The following is an 18,554-nucleotide window of genomic DNA, read 5'->3' as shown; positions in this document are numbered from 1 at the left end:
TTTACGCACAATCAGTATTACAGTCACTAGGCGTTCGGTTCGATTGCGAATGTGAAAGGTTATATATTGAACATTTCTCGATATACAGAAAAACTTGTGCTTGCGTTTTATTAATGCCCTACACGTTTCATTCATTTTATCGTTGTAGGTGCTGTTTAAAACTCGTTATAAAAACCAGTAATCATTTAATGAGGTAAATATCAATTTGTGTATAGATGAGAATCGACGTTTTCTTCTATTGTAGATCTAACTAAACACACGCACCGCAGTGTAAGTTACCATTCATTCAGAACCTGACTACGACTACTGTTTGAGAGTAGTTTCTTCGCAACTCATCTAAACAAATATCTAACTACACTCAAAATCAGTGTTATTTCTGTGTTCAGACCTGACTACGACTACTAGGGTCTAACTGTTTCCTCAACTCCTCTCAAAAATATCAAACTTCACTCAAAATCAGTATAATTTCCACGTCCAGTGCTCAAACCTGATTACGACTACTGTTTAACTCAACTGCTCTCAAAAATATCAATGCACACTCAAAATCTCTAGTTCATTTTCTATTGAAATATGATGTTTGATGTCAAAATAACTGCTGAAAACTACTCATCAGATAGCGTCTAGTAGAGGTCTGTACCGTTGTGACACTAGAAATCCTTCTGAGCAAATACTCACCCCCTTCCCTTCCCCACTCCCCCACTCCCCTTGAATGTGAACAAAAAGTAATTGGTCATTTTCAATGATAGATGTACTTTTTAAGATAATGCATGGATGTACTTTATCACAATGCTGATATCAACTATTATCTATTAAAGCCATAAATGATAGCGTATTATATCCAATCTGTGTATGTTAGTATATATATATATATATATATATATATATATATATATATATATATATATATATATATATATATATATATATTTGTGTATTTTATCTGTGCGAGGTGAAATAAGATATGTTTCATAGATGAGATATTTATGTTCGAAAAATAATGGTTTGGTTATTTCGACACAGATTTTCGTGCAAAGTGTTATTCACGAGCCTGGTCGTATCTTTCGACGAACATTAATTTTTTACGAATGAGTTCCTCGCTCAATTTTGGTAATTAAAACGAAAAACAGCTAGAATATCTGTTCTGATAGGCCTTATTAAATCTGTATTTGAGCACCACCTATAGTTCAATTAAAGATTGTTCTACAAAATTCGAATTTCAATGTGGAACCTCTTTTCAAATTAGTTTTTGTTTTGATATTTTGTGAAGTGTTGGGTTAGCACTGTCTGCAACGGTACCATTTCTACTGCTGGGATCTGTATTTCAACTGCAAACAATTTTATAGTGCATTCAATTTTACGAGTACTTTTCAACTACAGCTGTGAATTAGAAAAAAAAATAGTGGAATTTAACTTAAAACCTCATACGTTTGATGTAAATTATCAACTGGATTGGGTTTCATTTCAGTTACGATCTAATTCATCTGAATTGTCGATTTGTAATACCGCCCAGTAGTGTTGTATTTCTATATCTATTTGAGAAATAATCTTCAATTATTGTAGAACAGACTATATAGCGGTATAAGCATTGTTATTATAATACGACCCAAAGCGAGGGGCCGTCTCCATGCGTGCGCACTTCAGAAGCTAGTCCGCAAAAATCATAGACACAAAATTGAAATCGTGCAGACAAAGCATCGTTTCATTATTTGGGAAGCTATTCGTTATTCTAATCGCTATTTGAAACGATTTGCATCGTGTTATCAGCACGCACAGGGATGTGCTTGTATTCTGCACTGCTCAGATTGCGAGACAGTCCCCAGTTTTGAATAATATAGCTGGTGCTTGTGTACAGGAGTTGGGGACCGTCTCCACTTGTACAACACGTCTACCATTAGTTCATCATTAGGAGGAAACTAATAAGTTATTCTAATCCGATTTGAAAACGGTTGTTCGCGTTGCGCGTGAGCCGCTGATATGTGTGGATTTTGTAATACAATACAATAATATTTATTTGCATAGAATTAAATATAGAATGCAAAATTTGCAAAACATGTTTCACATATGATTAATGGGCAGGCCCGACCTGGTCCAAATGCTGCATTGGGCTGTGCTGGTACTAGCATATGGAATGAATATAGGAAAAAACGGGAACAAAATTCATACATTTGTAGTTTAGGAATCGGGGAATTAACATAAGCGTTATGAATGTAAGATTGCCTGATCTGTATGAATTAAATATATTTTAGCAGGAAATGAATAATCTTATAAACATTGTCTGAAGTGGTAACAGACTGGATTATTTGTTTCTCTAAGGGTTTAATTTAATAATAAATAGCCAGTCTAGATGGGTTATACATTCCAGTGTGATCACATTTCGAGACGGTCCCCCGGTTTGAATTATATAGCTGGTGCTTGTACAGGAGATGAACAGAACTTTATATATAACGAATTTGTATTATAGAAAATGACTCGTTTATCGAAAGGTAAATATCGTTCCGATGCTGTGCGGCTATTCTACGGGATTTTATCTAACGGATGGATATAAATAAGGAGTATTCAGCGTAGTGGAGATGGATTTATTCGCCTGAAAACCAGTCCAGTTTTTGCTCAGTTTTCCAGGGTTGTAGTTGTTGTATGTGGAATCAAAATGGCCGCCATGTAATGAGTTCGATATCTGATTATGAAGCAGTTTCTCTTATGAATTACTGGTTATTTTCAACGTTATTTCGGTAGTTTGAAAGCTCGATTCTTGTTCCGGATCAGTGTTGTTTAAATAAGGGTTAGCGATGACTTCTTAAGTTAGGACTAAAACTAAGAAAATCTCAGTAAAAAAGTCAAGTTTTTCTCGCGGGGCAGCCATTTTTGTTCAAATTTTAGAGCAAAGGCTTCAAGTATCTAGTCTATGAACGAGTATTATCAATTGTGGTCCCAATTGTTCGCTCTGTTTTATCAGTGTTTCAGCTTATTTTGTTACCGGCTGGTTAGTTTTGAAAGTACTTGGAATTTATGATGTTTTTATCATTTGTGGCCTGGTCGAGTCCAGGCAAAATTGGAATCATTTTCATCGCTAATTATTAAGAACTTTACGTTTTGATGTCTGGAAGTAATTCTATCTTTGCCACTTTGGGTACTAGTTATGCGGGAAAGTTAAAATACAATATTTGGTTGGTAAGGTTTTCATTGATTTTAACAGTTTTGAACTTAAATTTTTTCATCAACCTGAACTCCAGGGGGTGGGGGGCAGAGCTTGATGTGAGTTTACACAACTTAAAAATAAGTTTGTTAACCCTAAACTGTGTCTTGAAGTGGTGTCATTTGATTGGTTGAGTTTCCAGCTGGGATGATTACTATGATTTACTTATTTTCTGTTTTTTCTTTTCAGATTTTATAATTTTTTAAGATGTGCTATTCAGTAACTGAGGTAAGTCTGAAAATGCCGATTTTTGTTTTGTGTTTAAAATGCTGCGCTGTCTGAAATGTGTCGCGATGTGTTGCAATGAATTTTAACGAATGTTCTTTTTTCATCTTATTCAGATCTCAGCCTTTATGCATTTCCCACAAACATTCATGTAGGTAAGATTTTTTTTTTAGATAAATTGTTACAAATTAAATATATTAACCTCCGACTTTCTCAGTTTCATTGGGACTGCAAATAGTTCTCTGAGTAGTTAAACGATCAGAAGTTTTTCAAAGTAAATTTTGATATGATTTTAATACACTGATAACAGCAGTACTACCTTAGTAGTGAGGAGTCCACTATTGATTTTAAGCGATTAAATTGGCTAATGATTTCATCCCAAATTTCGCTGATTTCCGTTAAAAAACTGAAAATGAGAGCAATGGGGTACTGACTGACATGGCTACTGTGGCAAGCGAAATTCCATCATTATCCGTTGTTTCGCTATTGTTCAGTTTGGCGTCGACGCTGGATTTCTTCTTAAACTCATTTTGAATAATTTCTCAAAATTCTGTGCATGATGTATATGAAACATATGCATTCTAAAGAACTAATCAAGAGGTTATTTCGATGTGTGATTTGCATAATTTACGGATTGGAAGACCGAACGCTGAGATCAGAGTTACTTGAAAACAAGCTAATTTCGACAGGGTTCGTCGGATATCTCGGTGACGATATCCGACGGTGTTCTGCCGGTTCCTCGAATTGCTGGTCCCTCGGGAATTCGATTTTGAACGATGTTGTGGTTGTTTTAAAGGTGTTCATGCTCAGGTCGATGACATGTACATAGAAGATGATGATGAGAATGACACAGGAGAAACGCATTCATCTGTGACGGTATGTGACTGTTATATATTTTTTTTATTTATTTTTTTTTAAACCCGCTAAGCGCCACACAGGGCATGTGATATGTTAACCCTTATATAGTCAAACCTCTCGATTTATGACCGAACAATAGATTCTATATCTTGGAGTCAGTTGCCTCTGATAATTACGTGCCCCAGAAGTCTATTGTCTCTGATTATCACTGCTCTGTACTCGGATTGCTACGTGCCCCCGGACTCAGTTTACCGTGGAGTTAAAGTTATCGTTTATTTTGCATAATAGATCGATACAAAGATTCTGTAATTATACAATATGATACGAAACAGTATGAAAATAAACAACAGTCATCGTAGCGATAGATTATGCGAGAAATAAGGACACGTCAAAATTGGCTTAACCCTTTCAGTGCTGACTAATCAATACCCTATAGGCCTAGTGCTGGAGATAATTTGAAAATTTTGAAAAATTCCACTCAACTGTTTTGAATAACGGGAATACCACTATAGTTCGTTAGTTACTAATATTTCACTATGTGTGACAGGTGCTGCCATCTTTCAATAGAGATAAAAACAAATTACTAATAACATCAATACACCGCAGTGCGGTGTACTAGCAAAATCCATCACCGATTTATACACCGCACTGCGGTGTCGACGCACGGAAAGGGTTAAACTAGTCCTAATCCCTTGTCCATTTACTCTGGCATACACACAGTCTATTGCCTCTCGTTATCATATGCCCTGCCTGACATTACATATTTTCTTTACTCCAATTCTCGTGATAACGAGTCATCCCGACTGCCCGGGAATTCTACCTCGGAGAGAATTAATTGGTCCTACGAGATACGAGGCAAGCGCTGTCGACTGTACTCGTTACCTGAATCCTAACCTCGCACATTTTAAACGGACTGGAAATACCTATCGTTAAATGACTTGATCGTCCTTTAATGTATTAACTTTTTTTTTTGCTCTTTAGTGTGAGACATCGGAGGATAAAGAATCTACTACTATTAAACTGGGCGATTCTAAGACCGCGGAAATTAAATCGATCAAATCTTGCTACCTACCTGTGTCTAAGGTAACGTCGCCGACGGTAGTCAATCTTCAGTCAGTCTCAGTTTGACCGAGTGCAGTTTCAACTGGTCTTAAATCTTAATCATCGCTCGCTGCAATCGATAAAGGAGTTTTGTTGTTTTTCAGCCAAAGACAAAGAAACAAAAAGCCGCTGAACAGAAGAGGCGGGGAAAGGTAAATATATTGTGATAGATATCATTCTGTAAACATTCCCGGGAAATGGTAGAATCTTACTGTTAACAACCCCCAGAAAATGCTAGAATCTAAACTGTTAACAATCCCGGAAAATAGTTGAATCTAACTATTGCTGGAAATCCCAAAATCTAACTCAAGTAAATGGTGCCTTTATATCAGTCAGTGGTAGGACTACTGAAAATGTTTCACTGACTTCAGAATCTAAGAAATACGTCAATGTTGTATGTTTGCTTTTTTCAGGCAGAACGTAAGAATAAAGAACGAAAATACTTATCATCTGTTGAAGACATGTAAGTTTTATTTAAATCTTATTAACTTCATTCAGCAGATAAATTGTAATTATATCACAACGACTATGCTGTTCGCCGGGTGGTCCATTAGGGCAGCGTTTCCCACCGTTGTGGTAGTCTTAAGATACCATCACGAGTTCACAGTGCTGCCATCTTTCAAAAGTAGTTTTAACTAAGTTCTTGTACAGCGGATCTGTGATAGATTGTTAATTGGTTTCGTATCTATTTTAATTTCAGAGTCAACAAGAATTTCGAGGTCATTGATTCAGCAGGTCAAGACAAAGTAAGACCTTTCTTTTCACGAAGTCACGAATAGTTAAATGTACCCTTTTCAACTCCGGCCCCGGTAATCAGGACAAAAATCACAATTCCTTTCAATGTCTATAGATTGAATATTTATATGTTTAGTCGCTGTCATCATCCAATGATGCGGCATTGCATGAGAGCTATTATTTTAGGCCTCTTTAGACGAAATTGTACTTAATCGTTGCTATGAAGAAAGAAAAAATCAGTTGACTCCCGCGGTTTCAATTTAAAACTGTCGGAGATAATGTGTCCGACTTGAAAGCGATGTCCGAGTTGGATGGTGGTATGTGATTCTGAACGTACACTCGTTGTTTCGTTGGAAAAAATCGTCGAAATTGTACCAACCCCTGGTGACTGTGGCAATGATAGTATTCGTACGTTGGAACAGTGATGTTCTTAGTGCTGTAGATTATATATAGTGAGATTGATTCATGGAAGTAAGGAACGCATTGGGCGGAAGTAAGGAACGCATTGGGGTGACCACTGACCTTGAAAACCCACTATGCGCAAATCAAAAAATCGAGAATTTATTTATTCAAAAAATCTAAAAGACGATGTTTCGATTTCACGCTAGAGATCATCGATGATCTCTAGGTTGAGATTTTAAAATTCTTCTAATTTGTGCATAGTTGGATTCTATCTTATCATCCGTTAACCATGTTTTAGTGTGGTTATTGTTCGAGGAGGTATAAGTGGTCACCCCGTTATCGTAATGGTTCTACTAATTGTCGTGCGGGTGTTGCCCCCTCCTTCCCGTCAAGTCGGATTATGTATTGTATTACGGCCCCCCTGTTATTGCAGGGTTGTACTGCGGCGGTATTCAGCGAGGGGAACCGACGTGAGTCCGACATGCTCTCAGTCCCTGCTGGATCCATCGATCACGACAGTCTACGAACTACCGATAAAATGCAGAAAGGTACGAACGCTGGCTCCACCTATATGTCAAATACTGACTGACACTGCTACTACTATTACTACTACTACTACTACATAATCAGCACTCTCAATTCTCCCTCTAACCGACCCCCCTTACTCCGGGCCCCTACTAGTCCTTAAATAACCTTGAATTCGTGTGAAATGCCCGAAAGTGCTTGCAAAGTCCTTGAATTTTTGAGAAATTGGCAATTCGAAAAAATGTTCAGGTTTTAAACCCGGTTATTATACGCACTGATTCCACCAAATGAAATGGTTTATCGAGATAATCGGTCCTTGATTTAGGAGTACAGTTACTGGGATATGGAAATGATGCATACACTCCTTGAAATTTGTCCCTAGTTATGAATACTGTTGTTGGGAGGGATGAGAGTGTTGGTCATTACTGCTGCTGTTGCTGCTGCTGCCGCCGCCTCGCTCAGATATTCATTTGGGCGACACTTTCGATGCGATTAGTTGAACTAAACATTTATATCTCAAAATAATGGTGTCGGTTTATTTTAAATACTTATGTAAGTCACTGTTTTCGCTTGACCGCTTCGATCTAACCTTTTATAACGAATCATAAAAACCAGTTGTTATCGCAGAGTCTATACAATATATAGATATATTTAAAGGAGCTTTTTAACTTCTCAAATGCTTTATCGTCTTCCTTTTATTATTGAGAAATAAAGAGATTTTCGATTAGTTTTTAATCGGCATTATATCGATGTTTCGCATTTGTCGAACTTTCCGTTTAAAGGTCGACCGTATAATTGCGTATCAAAAGCTCTACGACAAGCCGGTGGTAATCTGTAGCCTCCGACTGACCCCTTCACACCGGTTTCTTCGTTGGTGTATACAGTAGACTCTGTTCAATTCGGATCATTTGTGACAGTATCAATGTGTCCGACTTGAGTAACATCCAATTCGTAAAGTGTTGCATAATTATTTCGAATATTGCAAAAATCCTGCAACAATAGAATGAATGATTAAAAAATGATTTTAGACTGAAGAATGGCAGTTGAAACGACTTGAAAGGTGGTAAAACGGCCCGAAATATTTCTATATTTCGAATGAACGTTTTAGTCATTCATTCTATTATTGTGGGATTTTACACTTATTGGCTTGACACGCGTATCGTGATCGACCGATTCAAAGTCTACTATATTTGGTCATCTAGGCTTCACGTGTCGGTGAGCGTTTAGGATAATAGATATTTGAGAATTAACTTAATAATTCCTTCACTAACGCCCTGACGATGCGACTAGTTGAGACATTTTATAACCACACACTTCCATCAATAAAAACTGAACATTGAAACTGATGAAATTTGTGACTGTGTGAAGGGGATCGAGTGGTTCCAGGCTGCGGTTTCTTGTCGCCCGGTTCATGAGAGGTAGTTTCGATCTAAAAAATTAACAAGTTTTTCATGGCGGATGAAATGAAAAAATATTGTTGATGTTTTTAGTTGCTGCATGTTTTTAGCCCGGTGTCGCTGCGTCACGTAGATCACTGTGCGATGATTACGTCTTGTATTTCATGTCGAAGTTGACGAATAAATGAACACTTCCTGCGCGTAAATTTCTCCAAGTAACAACTTTGATGAATAACAAAGACAACAATTAATAGCTCCGTTAATAGAATAAGGTTTTGCCGTAATCAAAATTGAGTGATTTTTGTCCTGATAATGAATAATTATACAAATGTTTTATAGAGAATTGTTTGGTGTGTAATTCAACCTCTAACCCTAACTCCATTCCGGCTGGTTTATGACGTCGCAGCTTTTTGAAACGTTCATTTTTTTGATATATTTTCAGAGTCTGCCAATCCATCCCACCAACAAACGAAAAGTGACCAGAACATCGGAACGTGGGCGAGTCCACCGGGTGGTGTTTTAAACTGTGCACGATCAACCAACAATTTAATCATTGTCGATACTAAAGACAAAGAGGCGTGGCCTTCTATCGGTGATATTAACCAATCAGAGCCAACCGTCTCGGACTTAGGTGATGATGATAGTAATTCATCAGTAAAATCTGTGATATTAAGCTCAAGCCATTCAGGACGGGGAACAAGTGCCGTAGTACATTCTGGTCATAGTGCTTCCAATATCCGGGGCGCTAAACATACGATGGACACTAACTCCCCTTGGGGATCAACCGCACCTATAGCTTCAGCCAATTCCTCGGGTTGGACAACCAACCCGACAACTTCTGCTGTGTTAACTAACAGTGTTACTATTGATAATAATCATTATAATAACCAAGGACTCAATATGCAAAGTTACCAAGGAAACGTAACTTCGGGCAGTGATATGAACCCGTTGACCTCGAGTCTCGTGCAGGGCTGGGGTAGTTTAACGAACGGAGGCGGCAACGACCTAGATTCCACAGGTGCTCATCAGGATAGCGATAAGAACCACGCCGGTGCCGGCGGTGGTAACTCCGCACTCTGGCAGGGACTTAACTTGGGTACGGGAGTTGTGAAGAAAGGAGCCGCGTCTCCGCAAGTGAATCAGAATACATCGTGGAACATATCAGATAAATCGGAATCGGAGAACGCTCCCGATAATAATTCCAACGGCGTCGACCAATGGGGCGCCAGTTCAGCCTGGGGCGACCCCGGTGCAGTCAAACAATCATCGGCATCCAGCGGTAGCAGCTGGGGTAATCCGAGTCCGGGCCCTACCTCGACCATGACCGGTAGTAGTGCTTGGGGACAACCAGTCGCTTCCAGCACTGCAGCATCCAGCGCTACTCATAATAATAGTAATAATAACGTCAGTAGTCAACCACCGGCCGCTGCCTCGGGTGGTTGGGGTCACATGCCCTCCCAGTCCGGGCAGTCGGTATCTTCTACAACCACAACATGGGGTAGTTCAACTACTCCGTCTACTAATCCTGCCAATCGACCGACATCCTGGGCGCAAGCAGCGGGCAAAGGCCTCAATTTGTCATCGAATTCGGGTAATCAGAATACTGCTGCTCCGCCGGCTCCGAATCCCCACGAGGAAGAGATCAACCGCGTGATCAACCAGAACGGAGGCTGGGGTGCGAAGCCGATCCGTCAGGACGGCTCGTGGGACTGCGAGGTTTCGCCGACGACAAAGCGACGCGAGCTTGAGGCGAAAAACTCGAACGTCTGGAATCAACCGGTCAACAACGGCACGGCGATTTGGGAAAGCTCGAAACAACAAGCGCAAGCCCAGAAACAAAGCCAACAGTCACAAGGCAGCAGCGGTGGTGGCGGTGGCAACTGGAATACAGATTCCAGAGGTTCCGTTCAGGGAGGTTTTGGTGGCGCGGGCAATGCCGGTGATAGCAATACCGATTCCAATACATGGAACGGACCTCCCGTTAATAATACATGGAACGGGCCGTCGCAGGAGAAAAATTCCAATAACTGGGGAAGCACTCCCGGTAATGTTTATCAAAACAGTGCTAGCCAAAATTCGAATGCGGCCTCATGGGGCGCTCCGCAAAGAGGATCTACATCCGGATGGGACGGCGGTGTTTCTAACCGCGGCTCCGGCTCGTGGGGCGATAACGGCCGCAATTCCGGGTCGTGGGGCGATCAACAACCGCCGCCGCCGCAACAGCAGCAGATTCAACCGAAACCAAACCCTGGTAATCAATGGGACGGGTCCTCGGCATGGGGAGAACAGCGCGGCGGTCCGGCGCCGGGAAACTGGGACACGGGAAGAGCGGCTGCGTCTCAGGTGAACTCGTCGTGGAGCGGCGACAGACCCGATAATAACCAGTGGGATCCCAACCAGAAAGGAACGGCCGTCTGGGGCGAACCGACTGGGGCTCCCGTCCGGCCCGGCGGCTGGAACGAGAATCCGCCGCCGCCGCCGCAAAACAAACCTCAAGGCTGGGGCGAGCAACCTCCTCATCGCCCTCAACCTCAACGACAATGGAGTGAAACTAGTTCTACTGGCAGCTGGGGAAATAATGGCAATAATGGTGCGACGCAGCGTGGTGGAGGAGGAGGATGGGGCGATTCTCCGTCGGTGAAACCGATGGGTTGGGGCGGCCCCGACGTGGATAAGGTGGTGGTAAAACCGTCTGGCTGGGGAGACGACCCGTCGGTCGGTAAAGCGAATACTCCCGTCGACGACGGCACGGCTTTCTGGGGTAATCCGACGAGCTCGTCGGTGAAACCCCCTCAGGGTTGGAACTCTTCCGGAGGCAGTGCTCCGAACACTCCTCTCACTCCAACTCCGCGTAAACCCGATGATTGCTGGGATAGTAAACAACCGTCCATGAAGTGCGACTCTGGTGGCTGGGCAGATTCAGTTAACAGAGATGATAATATGTGGGGCGGACCTCCTTCTAGTCAGCAGGTAAATGATACTTTCTTTATTATTGTTGTATCTTTGATGTTCATATATATGTTGAAGAAGTTCATTTTACAACAACAGTCTTATCATCATCAAACCCTATTCAATTTTCTAAAAGACCCTTTGGTACAAAAATGCGACAATTTGCAGGGGTGAATCTAGCTTTTCGGACAAGGGGATGGCACTTCTTACTTGGGTCAGTACTTTCATAATGGGGTGGGGTCTGGGTGTGCTCCCCCAGAAAACTTTGAAAATTAGAGGCATTCTGAGCACTTTCCTGGTTGGAATTAGTAATGAAATGTGTCCACAATTTCACCATTTTCTAAACAATTCCAAGATTGTGCCGATTAAAGGGGTTTGGTGCACCTCTCTGGACCCACCACTGATTGATTCAAAAGTTTATAAGACAACGTAGATTCTTAGATCAGCACGCTGATTTAAATGATTATGATACATTGTGTGTTATTATTTATGGTGATTCAAGTAGTATGCATGTTTCATCTCTCTCGTTCTCTCGCACTATTCAAACCGGTAGTTACAGTAGGCTCTACCCGGGTCTGATCTCTTCAAGCGTTAGAGAGCGATATCGACGTGATTGGGCGTCGTTCGATTCGTCTACGGGACAGAAATTTCGACGGACATGTTAACGGATCAATGTAGCTTGAGTCGAGTCTACCGTAACAGTATATTTCCTTCGATGATAGCAGGGGCCATTCGTGACGTACGTGTACTCAAGATTCAGCCGATTCATTATCAATTCAACTATTTCCCCTCCTTTCAAGGAAAATTGATTTATTATAATTGATTTATGTATATTTCCTTCTATTATTCAACATGGGATGTAGGTCTTTGGCCTCACCTTCTTATGGGACCCTCTTATTTTTCAAAGCGACTTGTCATTTTCTTGATAATGTAAACACTGAATTCTCACGAATGGCCTGTGTTCACTGTATGTATTATATAGTTCAGTATAGTTTGATATGAACAGTGTCGGTGTTTTGTTTTTAATCACTCGGCTTTCATATATCACCTTCAGCCACCGAGCATTATACTCGCAGTCGAACTACCGGTCAATTCGGTTATCCACTGAATTCGGTAAATTTTGATAAATATATCGGGAATATAGAGACATTGAACCTTGCCTAATGGGTCGTTGTTTATGAAGCTGACTGCATATTAAGTCAATAGCCTGTTAGATATACAGTGAACCCTGATTTACCGGCCACATCGGTGCAGAACGATTTTGGCGGTATAGAGACAATGGCGGTATATCATGGGGTGTGTTAAGATGTATTTGTATAGAAATGTACATTGAGAAAACCTGGCCGTAGGCGGGAGTGGCATTATCGGGGATTGACTGCGTGGAATACAGTAACACCTGAAGTCACGTTTTAGATTACAACTAGAAGCATGTTACAAAAAATGCGGCCTGGTGTACGTTGTATAAATGGGCTTCACGCTGAGGGACTGATGAGTATGAATGTGGCAATCGGTGATTATAACTAACAAACGAACACCGGCACTGTTCGAACTTGAGTAGTGGTGAATATAAGTGGTTGGATGGTCTTGTTTTACCTTTCAGCAGCAGACAGGTGGCTGGGGAGGTCAATGGAATCCTTCTGGTGCTAAGCCTAAGACACCCTCAACGTCTGGCGGTTGGGGCACGCCTATAGATGACTGGAATAAGGTATCATTTCACTCATGTATCTTTCTCCCTCCCTCTTTCTCTCTCTCTCTCTTTTTCTCTCTCTATCGATTTCTTATTCTTTATTTTCTGCTTGTGAGTTTATTTTTCCTGAAATTTGATAAGTCTCAGATAATGTTACTGCAGAATCTAGGTCTGAGTGCCTGTCGTTCGTTTAAACCTCTTGAAACGATGGTTTTATAATCCATGAATAAGTTTTTGAAGTGTGGTTGAATGAAGCAAGCGCACGTTACCTAGTGAAATGCATGATTGTGATGGTTGCGAACATGCCGTTCTATTTCGGTTCCCATAGATTTTTAGATAGAGGGTGCTGTATGCACGCACTATCGGCCAACCTATATCACAGCTTCGGTTCTGTTACCTTACATTTAAGCTTTTATCAATGACGCTTCTATGAAAATATCGTCGGTGCAGAATGATTTTGGCGGTATGGAGAGCGGTTTATTGGGGGGTTGTTATACTAGGTATTTGTGTAGAGATGGACATGGAGAAAACCTGGCGGTAGGCAGGGGTGGTGGTGGTGTGTCGGGGGTTGACAGTACGTCTGTTATGGGGTAAGGGTTTGGAGAGAGTTTCTACTGTTGATCGAGCGAATATCGTGGTGCGAATGATAGTAGAACATTGTTTTATTGAACAGTACAAAAGCTTTAACTATCCGGTCAGTGACTCAGTCATTACTTCACATTTAAGTCCAGTCGAAAACCATCTTCGTTCTTAATTCTTCAGCGGATCTCGGATTTTGAGATCTCGGTCATAAGATCGTTAGACCACTATTGAATGCAGCTGTTATGTTGTACGTGATGGAAAGATACTTGCCTGTTAAACCAGCGCCCCTCCCCGCAGTTTGGTGTTTATTTAAGTGGATGTAGCATCTATATGAACAATTATCAATAATCGAACTTATATCTAACTATTTAGTCATCATTATTCCGGCATGGTTTATTACTTATTATACATATCTATCGTTTTTTTTAATATGTGTAGTTTTATGAATAAGTAGTGCTTGCATCATCCGTCAATGTTATTGTTGTGAGCGGCGATAGTAAAATCGAGTGCGATTCGTACCTGCGATATAAAAACTGTTATTTTTCATGGACGTTTCTCACCGGTATCGTCGCGACTAGTCGTAAGCGGGTACGGGGCGGCGGGTTAGATGGATAGACTGGGTTCTCTTTAGCGGATCGTTTTTTTTTTTTTTTTGACTGACGACAGTGTTTTTACATTGTTGCAGCCTGAATCGTCCCCGGGTGCGTGGAATGATGAAATAACAATGTGGGGTGAGGATGATGCATTCACTCAGGACAATACCGTCTCTTGGAGTAGCGCTAGAGACTTCCATAAAAGACCTAGCTCTACGCCCTACGCTTATAATAAGGTATGTCTCTCCGGGGGAGAACACCGCAGTCAACAGCAGCGTGTGTTCTAACTCCTTAATAGCTATCATTAAATCGTCTCGATTAGAAAATAGGTATTTATTTAATTTCTTTTACCCTCCTAATATTTAAGGATTTCGGCCGAAACGAACTTTTATTTCGCGGTAGAACCGTTTTTTTTTTTTTGCTGCCATCATTTTCCTCCCTGTTTTTATCGTTTTATCGACGACGTGTAACGGAAGTCAATACCTTCGCCTCAATATTGGATGAATACAGATAATTACGGGCCGAGATCCTTATTTTTAAAACATTGATTTCAACTTGGTGATGGACATATAACTCCATGTTCTATTTCTACTGAAATAACCACCACTTTCGATATATTTATCAATCTTGTTATAGTAGTACATACTTCTAGTTTAAACGCTAACTTTGCCATTTTTTCAATATAAATGCACACATTTGTTTATGTACTATAATTATTGTAATTATTATTTGCTGATGTAAAAAAAGAAACTGCACCATCCTCGCCCTTCGATTCATACAATGCGAAATGAAATCCAGTCCTCGGTCGTCCGCGAAAGATTTTAGGATTTACTTCATAAGCGATTATTGAACCTTGCGGCCTCTTTTGTTAGTAGGAGTAGCAGCAATGTTTGATATAGTAGTATAGCTAGTTGCGACCCAGTGTGAAGGTGTGCTCGCACAGACACTACACACACACACCCGTAGACAGACATGTATAGCGTAGTGTTTCAGAGGAATATCAACTGTTTAACTGCAGTCAGTAGGATTCAAATGGCATGCTTCAGCACACTTTAATTAATACGGAGCTAACTAATAGTTTGGTTGTGTTCGGCGTGCGCAGTTTGATGTGTGAATGTGATGTTGTTGTTTTTTTTTCTTTTCTAACCAATTGATTTCGTTGTTTTTTCTCGTCTCATCCTGCATCATCAGACACTGTTATGATATATGCACTGCTTATGGCCAGGGATGAATATCACCATTTGCTTAAATTACTAAGTAGAAAGCTATTTACCCTGATGTAGAAATTTATTAACCTTGATATTAATCGAATTGTTTTTGTGGCCAAGACGCATAGTGGCTTGATCTTAAAGTTGAACAGACTAAAATGCGGCATTAACAACATTTCATCACTGCCCCATTTCTATTCTTCACTTCAATATGTATTCATGAAATATCATATTGTCTCCGGTGTTATTCGTCTGACAGTTATTAACGCCGTCGTTTCTTGTTTTTGTGTTTCAGGGCGCTGATGGAAACATGAAGCCACAGATCTCTAGTAATGTGTTTCACGGTGCTATCGGAGGTGGGATGAAAAGTCAACCTCCGCAGATGAGAAGCAAACTGCTGCAGCAACTAATGGATATGGGATTTAAGGTGAGACCCGAAGCCTCTCACTTGGTTACAAACCGACTTTGCTCGAGTCGATTTTTCGACTGTGATTCGTTTGGAAGGAATCTAGATTTAATAACTGCTTATATTCGGCGCTATGTTCGGGCCACGCGCATTCGCTAAACATCGTCGCAAATGGTTCTTAACAATTCCTCGTCATTTTTTAATTCGCAGAAAGAAGATGCTCAAAATGCATTGATCGTTCATGACATGAATCTTGAAAATGCCATTGGTAAGTGAAATCCTTCCATCGCGCTAATGCCGCTGCCCTGGGAAACCTCGGAAAGTTTGGATAACGCGATTGACTGCGCGCGTTTCTATATCGATACGTGTGATTCGATGAAAAATGAATGTATCGTTACATTTTAACCCTTTCAGAGCGTCTACACCACAGTGCAGTGTATAAATTGGTGATTGATTTGCTAGTTCACCGCACAGCAGTGTATTAATGTTATTAGTAATTGGTTTTTATCTATTGAAAGATGGCAGCACCTGCCAAACATAGTGAAATATAAGTAACTAACGATACACTGCGCAGCGGTGTAGACGCACTATAGTGGTATTCCCGATATTCAACACGCTAGGACGGAATCTTTCAAATTTTTCTAGGACTGTAGGGTATTAATTAGTCAACACTGAAAGGGTTAAACCAAAGAATTTTTTCGACTCCGTCAGTGAATTCAGTGTAATCCCGTGGAAAATAAGGGAAAACTCTGGAGTTTTTTAAATCGGTGGATAGTGGCTGTCGCCCTGTATTAACATCGTTTCGATTTACGATGTTTAAACTGATTTCTTACTTGTGTCTGAATGATTGTATTTTTCAGCTGACCTTATCACCGGTGCTAGCGCTGAAAAGGAATTAGAACTCGATCCAAGTCGACGTATGCTGCGCAGTCGCATGCATGACAATAAACCCAATGACCTCCCTAACGCTAACGACGCGGGAGGTCAATTTATACCTCCTATCTCCATGCAAAATACTCAGCCGTATTCCAGCGCTCAACAAGGCCAGATGAACCCTCAAGCAATCGCCAACGCTCTGAAAATCGGAGCTAGTCATGCATCTAGTCTCGGTGGTGGTGGTGGTGGTGGTAGTCTCATCAACTCTAGCAGTATTAGTTCATCTCTACAACAGAAAATCATTCAGCATCCGGTGTTAGGACAACAGCAGCAGCAGCAGCAGCAGCAGCCAGCTGCTATCAGTCAGGGTCAGCCTATCCGAGGTCAGTTACCAAACAACCCAGTACAACAGCAATTAGTTCACCAGCAACAACAGTTATTGCAACAGCTTCGAATGGCCGTTCAAGCCGGACTTATCAACCCGCAAATACTGAATCAGCCATTCACTCCGCAAATGCTCGGCGCGTTACAACAGATGTTAACGCATCAGAATTTGTTACAACGGTTGTACGCTCAACAGCAAATGATGCAACAACAATCGAAGACGAACAACTTGATACAACGGTCTCCACAACTGGAAAACATCAACTTCATGATCGGCAAAATCAAACAACAAATATATCAAACTCAACAGCAGCTCGCGCAGGCCCAAGCATTCGCCAGTAAACAACAGAACTCTAGTAAAGACGAGACGGTGGTCGGCCGCGGTGACTCGATGATGCCGGAGTTCGCGACGATGACGTTGAAAGATCCACCGGCGCAGCAACAACCTCCGCAACAGATGCAATCCCGCCTGAACCAATGGAAACTGCCATCCCCCGAGAAAGACGTCGGGGACTCCGCTATAAGCACTACTGTGACCAGCGGCAACGATCTGACGTTGAACAAAGCCGTCGGATCGAAACCGCTGACTCATTCTCATTCCAGCTCTAATCTTCAAGGGCAGGACCGAGTTCAGTTCGGTCGGTCGCTGTCCCTCGGCGGACCGGGTCCGTGGTCTTCGTTATCGACTTCGTCGGCCGCCAGCGACTGGCCGTCGTCGACGTCGGCAACCGCGACATCGGCGACGGACACGTCTGCTATAACTACAGCCAGTAGTTACGGCAACGAGATGCCCCCGAGTTCGAACGCCGCCAACAACGCCACCGGTTCGTCGGCGTCGCCGTCTTCAGACACCAAAGACGACAAGGAATCTCCGAGCGGACTAGTCGTGTCGAGCAGCTCCGCCAATAACAACCAAACGTTCAACATGAACGACATGATACCCGAATTCGTACCCGGTAAACCGTGGCAGGGTATGGCCACGCGTAACATCGAAGATGACCCTCATATAACTCCAGGCAGCATTTCCTCGCGTCCTCTCAGCGTAAACACGATCAGAGAGGACTCGCTTACGAGTAAGATGACCTCGAACGGCGCCGAGGCCACGTCCACTTGGTCGAACTTCCCGAAATCCTCCACTTCTGCATTGCAACAGTCGAAATCGTGGATCCCACCTACGTCTTTGACCGAAGAGCTATGGGGTGTGCCGACCCAGAAAATGACGACGGCTCGGCCGCCGCCCGGATTGACCAATCAGAATCAGAAGAGCCAGTTGTGGGGTAACAATGTTCCGCCGTACGGAAGAAGCATATCACTGGGAGGGGATAAATCTGCATTTTCTGCCGGTAAGCATATTTCGGAATTCGAACTCCATCCATCCATCCATCTATAAATGGATAAACTTATTAGAATTGTTTCCTGAATGTTTGTGTTTG

The 18,554-nt window shown here is 41.8% G+C and overlaps 1 protein-coding gene across 6 annotated transcripts in view; it reads left to right on the top strand.

Moving 5' to 3' along the window:
- The window catches only part of LOC141904621 (uncharacterized), a 41,747-nt gene that overhangs the window by 19,800 nt on the left and 3,393 nt on the right, over nucleotides 1-18,554 (top strand). The window contains exons 3-17 of one of the 6 annotated variants that reach the window (XM_074793237.1): nucleotides 149-193; nucleotides 3,383-3,421; nucleotides 3,535-3,569; nucleotides 4,215-4,294; nucleotides 5,258-5,359; nucleotides 5,482-5,529; nucleotides 5,791-5,840; nucleotides 6,078-6,123; nucleotides 6,948-7,062; nucleotides 8,879-11,406; nucleotides 12,986-13,090; nucleotides 14,340-14,483; nucleotides 15,751-15,882; nucleotides 16,072-16,129; nucleotides 16,722-18,464. In XM_074793237.1, coding sequence (XP_074649338.1) covers nucleotides 4,238-4,294; nucleotides 5,258-5,359; nucleotides 5,482-5,529; nucleotides 5,791-5,840; nucleotides 6,078-6,123; nucleotides 6,948-7,062; nucleotides 8,879-11,406; nucleotides 12,986-13,090; nucleotides 14,340-14,483; nucleotides 15,751-15,882; nucleotides 16,072-16,129; nucleotides 16,722-18,464 — 5,128 coding nt within the window. In that variant the 5' untranslated portion in view covers nucleotides 149-193; nucleotides 3,383-3,421; nucleotides 3,535-3,569; nucleotides 4,215-4,237. Of the gene's footprint in view, nucleotides 1-148; nucleotides 194-2,279; nucleotides 2,484-3,382; nucleotides 3,422-3,534; nucleotides 3,574-4,214; nucleotides 4,295-5,257; nucleotides 5,360-5,481; nucleotides 5,530-5,790; nucleotides 5,841-6,077; nucleotides 6,124-6,947; nucleotides 7,063-8,878; nucleotides 11,407-12,985; nucleotides 13,091-14,339; nucleotides 14,484-15,750; nucleotides 15,883-16,071; nucleotides 16,130-16,721; nucleotides 18,465-18,554 lie in introns of those variants that run through there. The other 5 variants (XM_074793241.1, XM_074793236.1, XM_074793239.1 and 2 more) reach the window with 5 other exon arrangements.

This window comes from Tubulanus polymorphus, chromosome 4, assembly GCF_964204645.1.
Source record: "Tubulanus polymorphus chromosome 4, tnTubPoly1.2, whole genome shotgun sequence".
Taxonomy (NCBI): Eukaryota; Metazoa; Nemertea; class Palaeonemertea; order Tubulaniformes; family Tubulanidae; genus Tubulanus; species Tubulanus polymorphus.
Note: the sequence above shows the minus strand (reverse complement) of the source record. Positions and strands in the feature narration are given on the sequence as shown.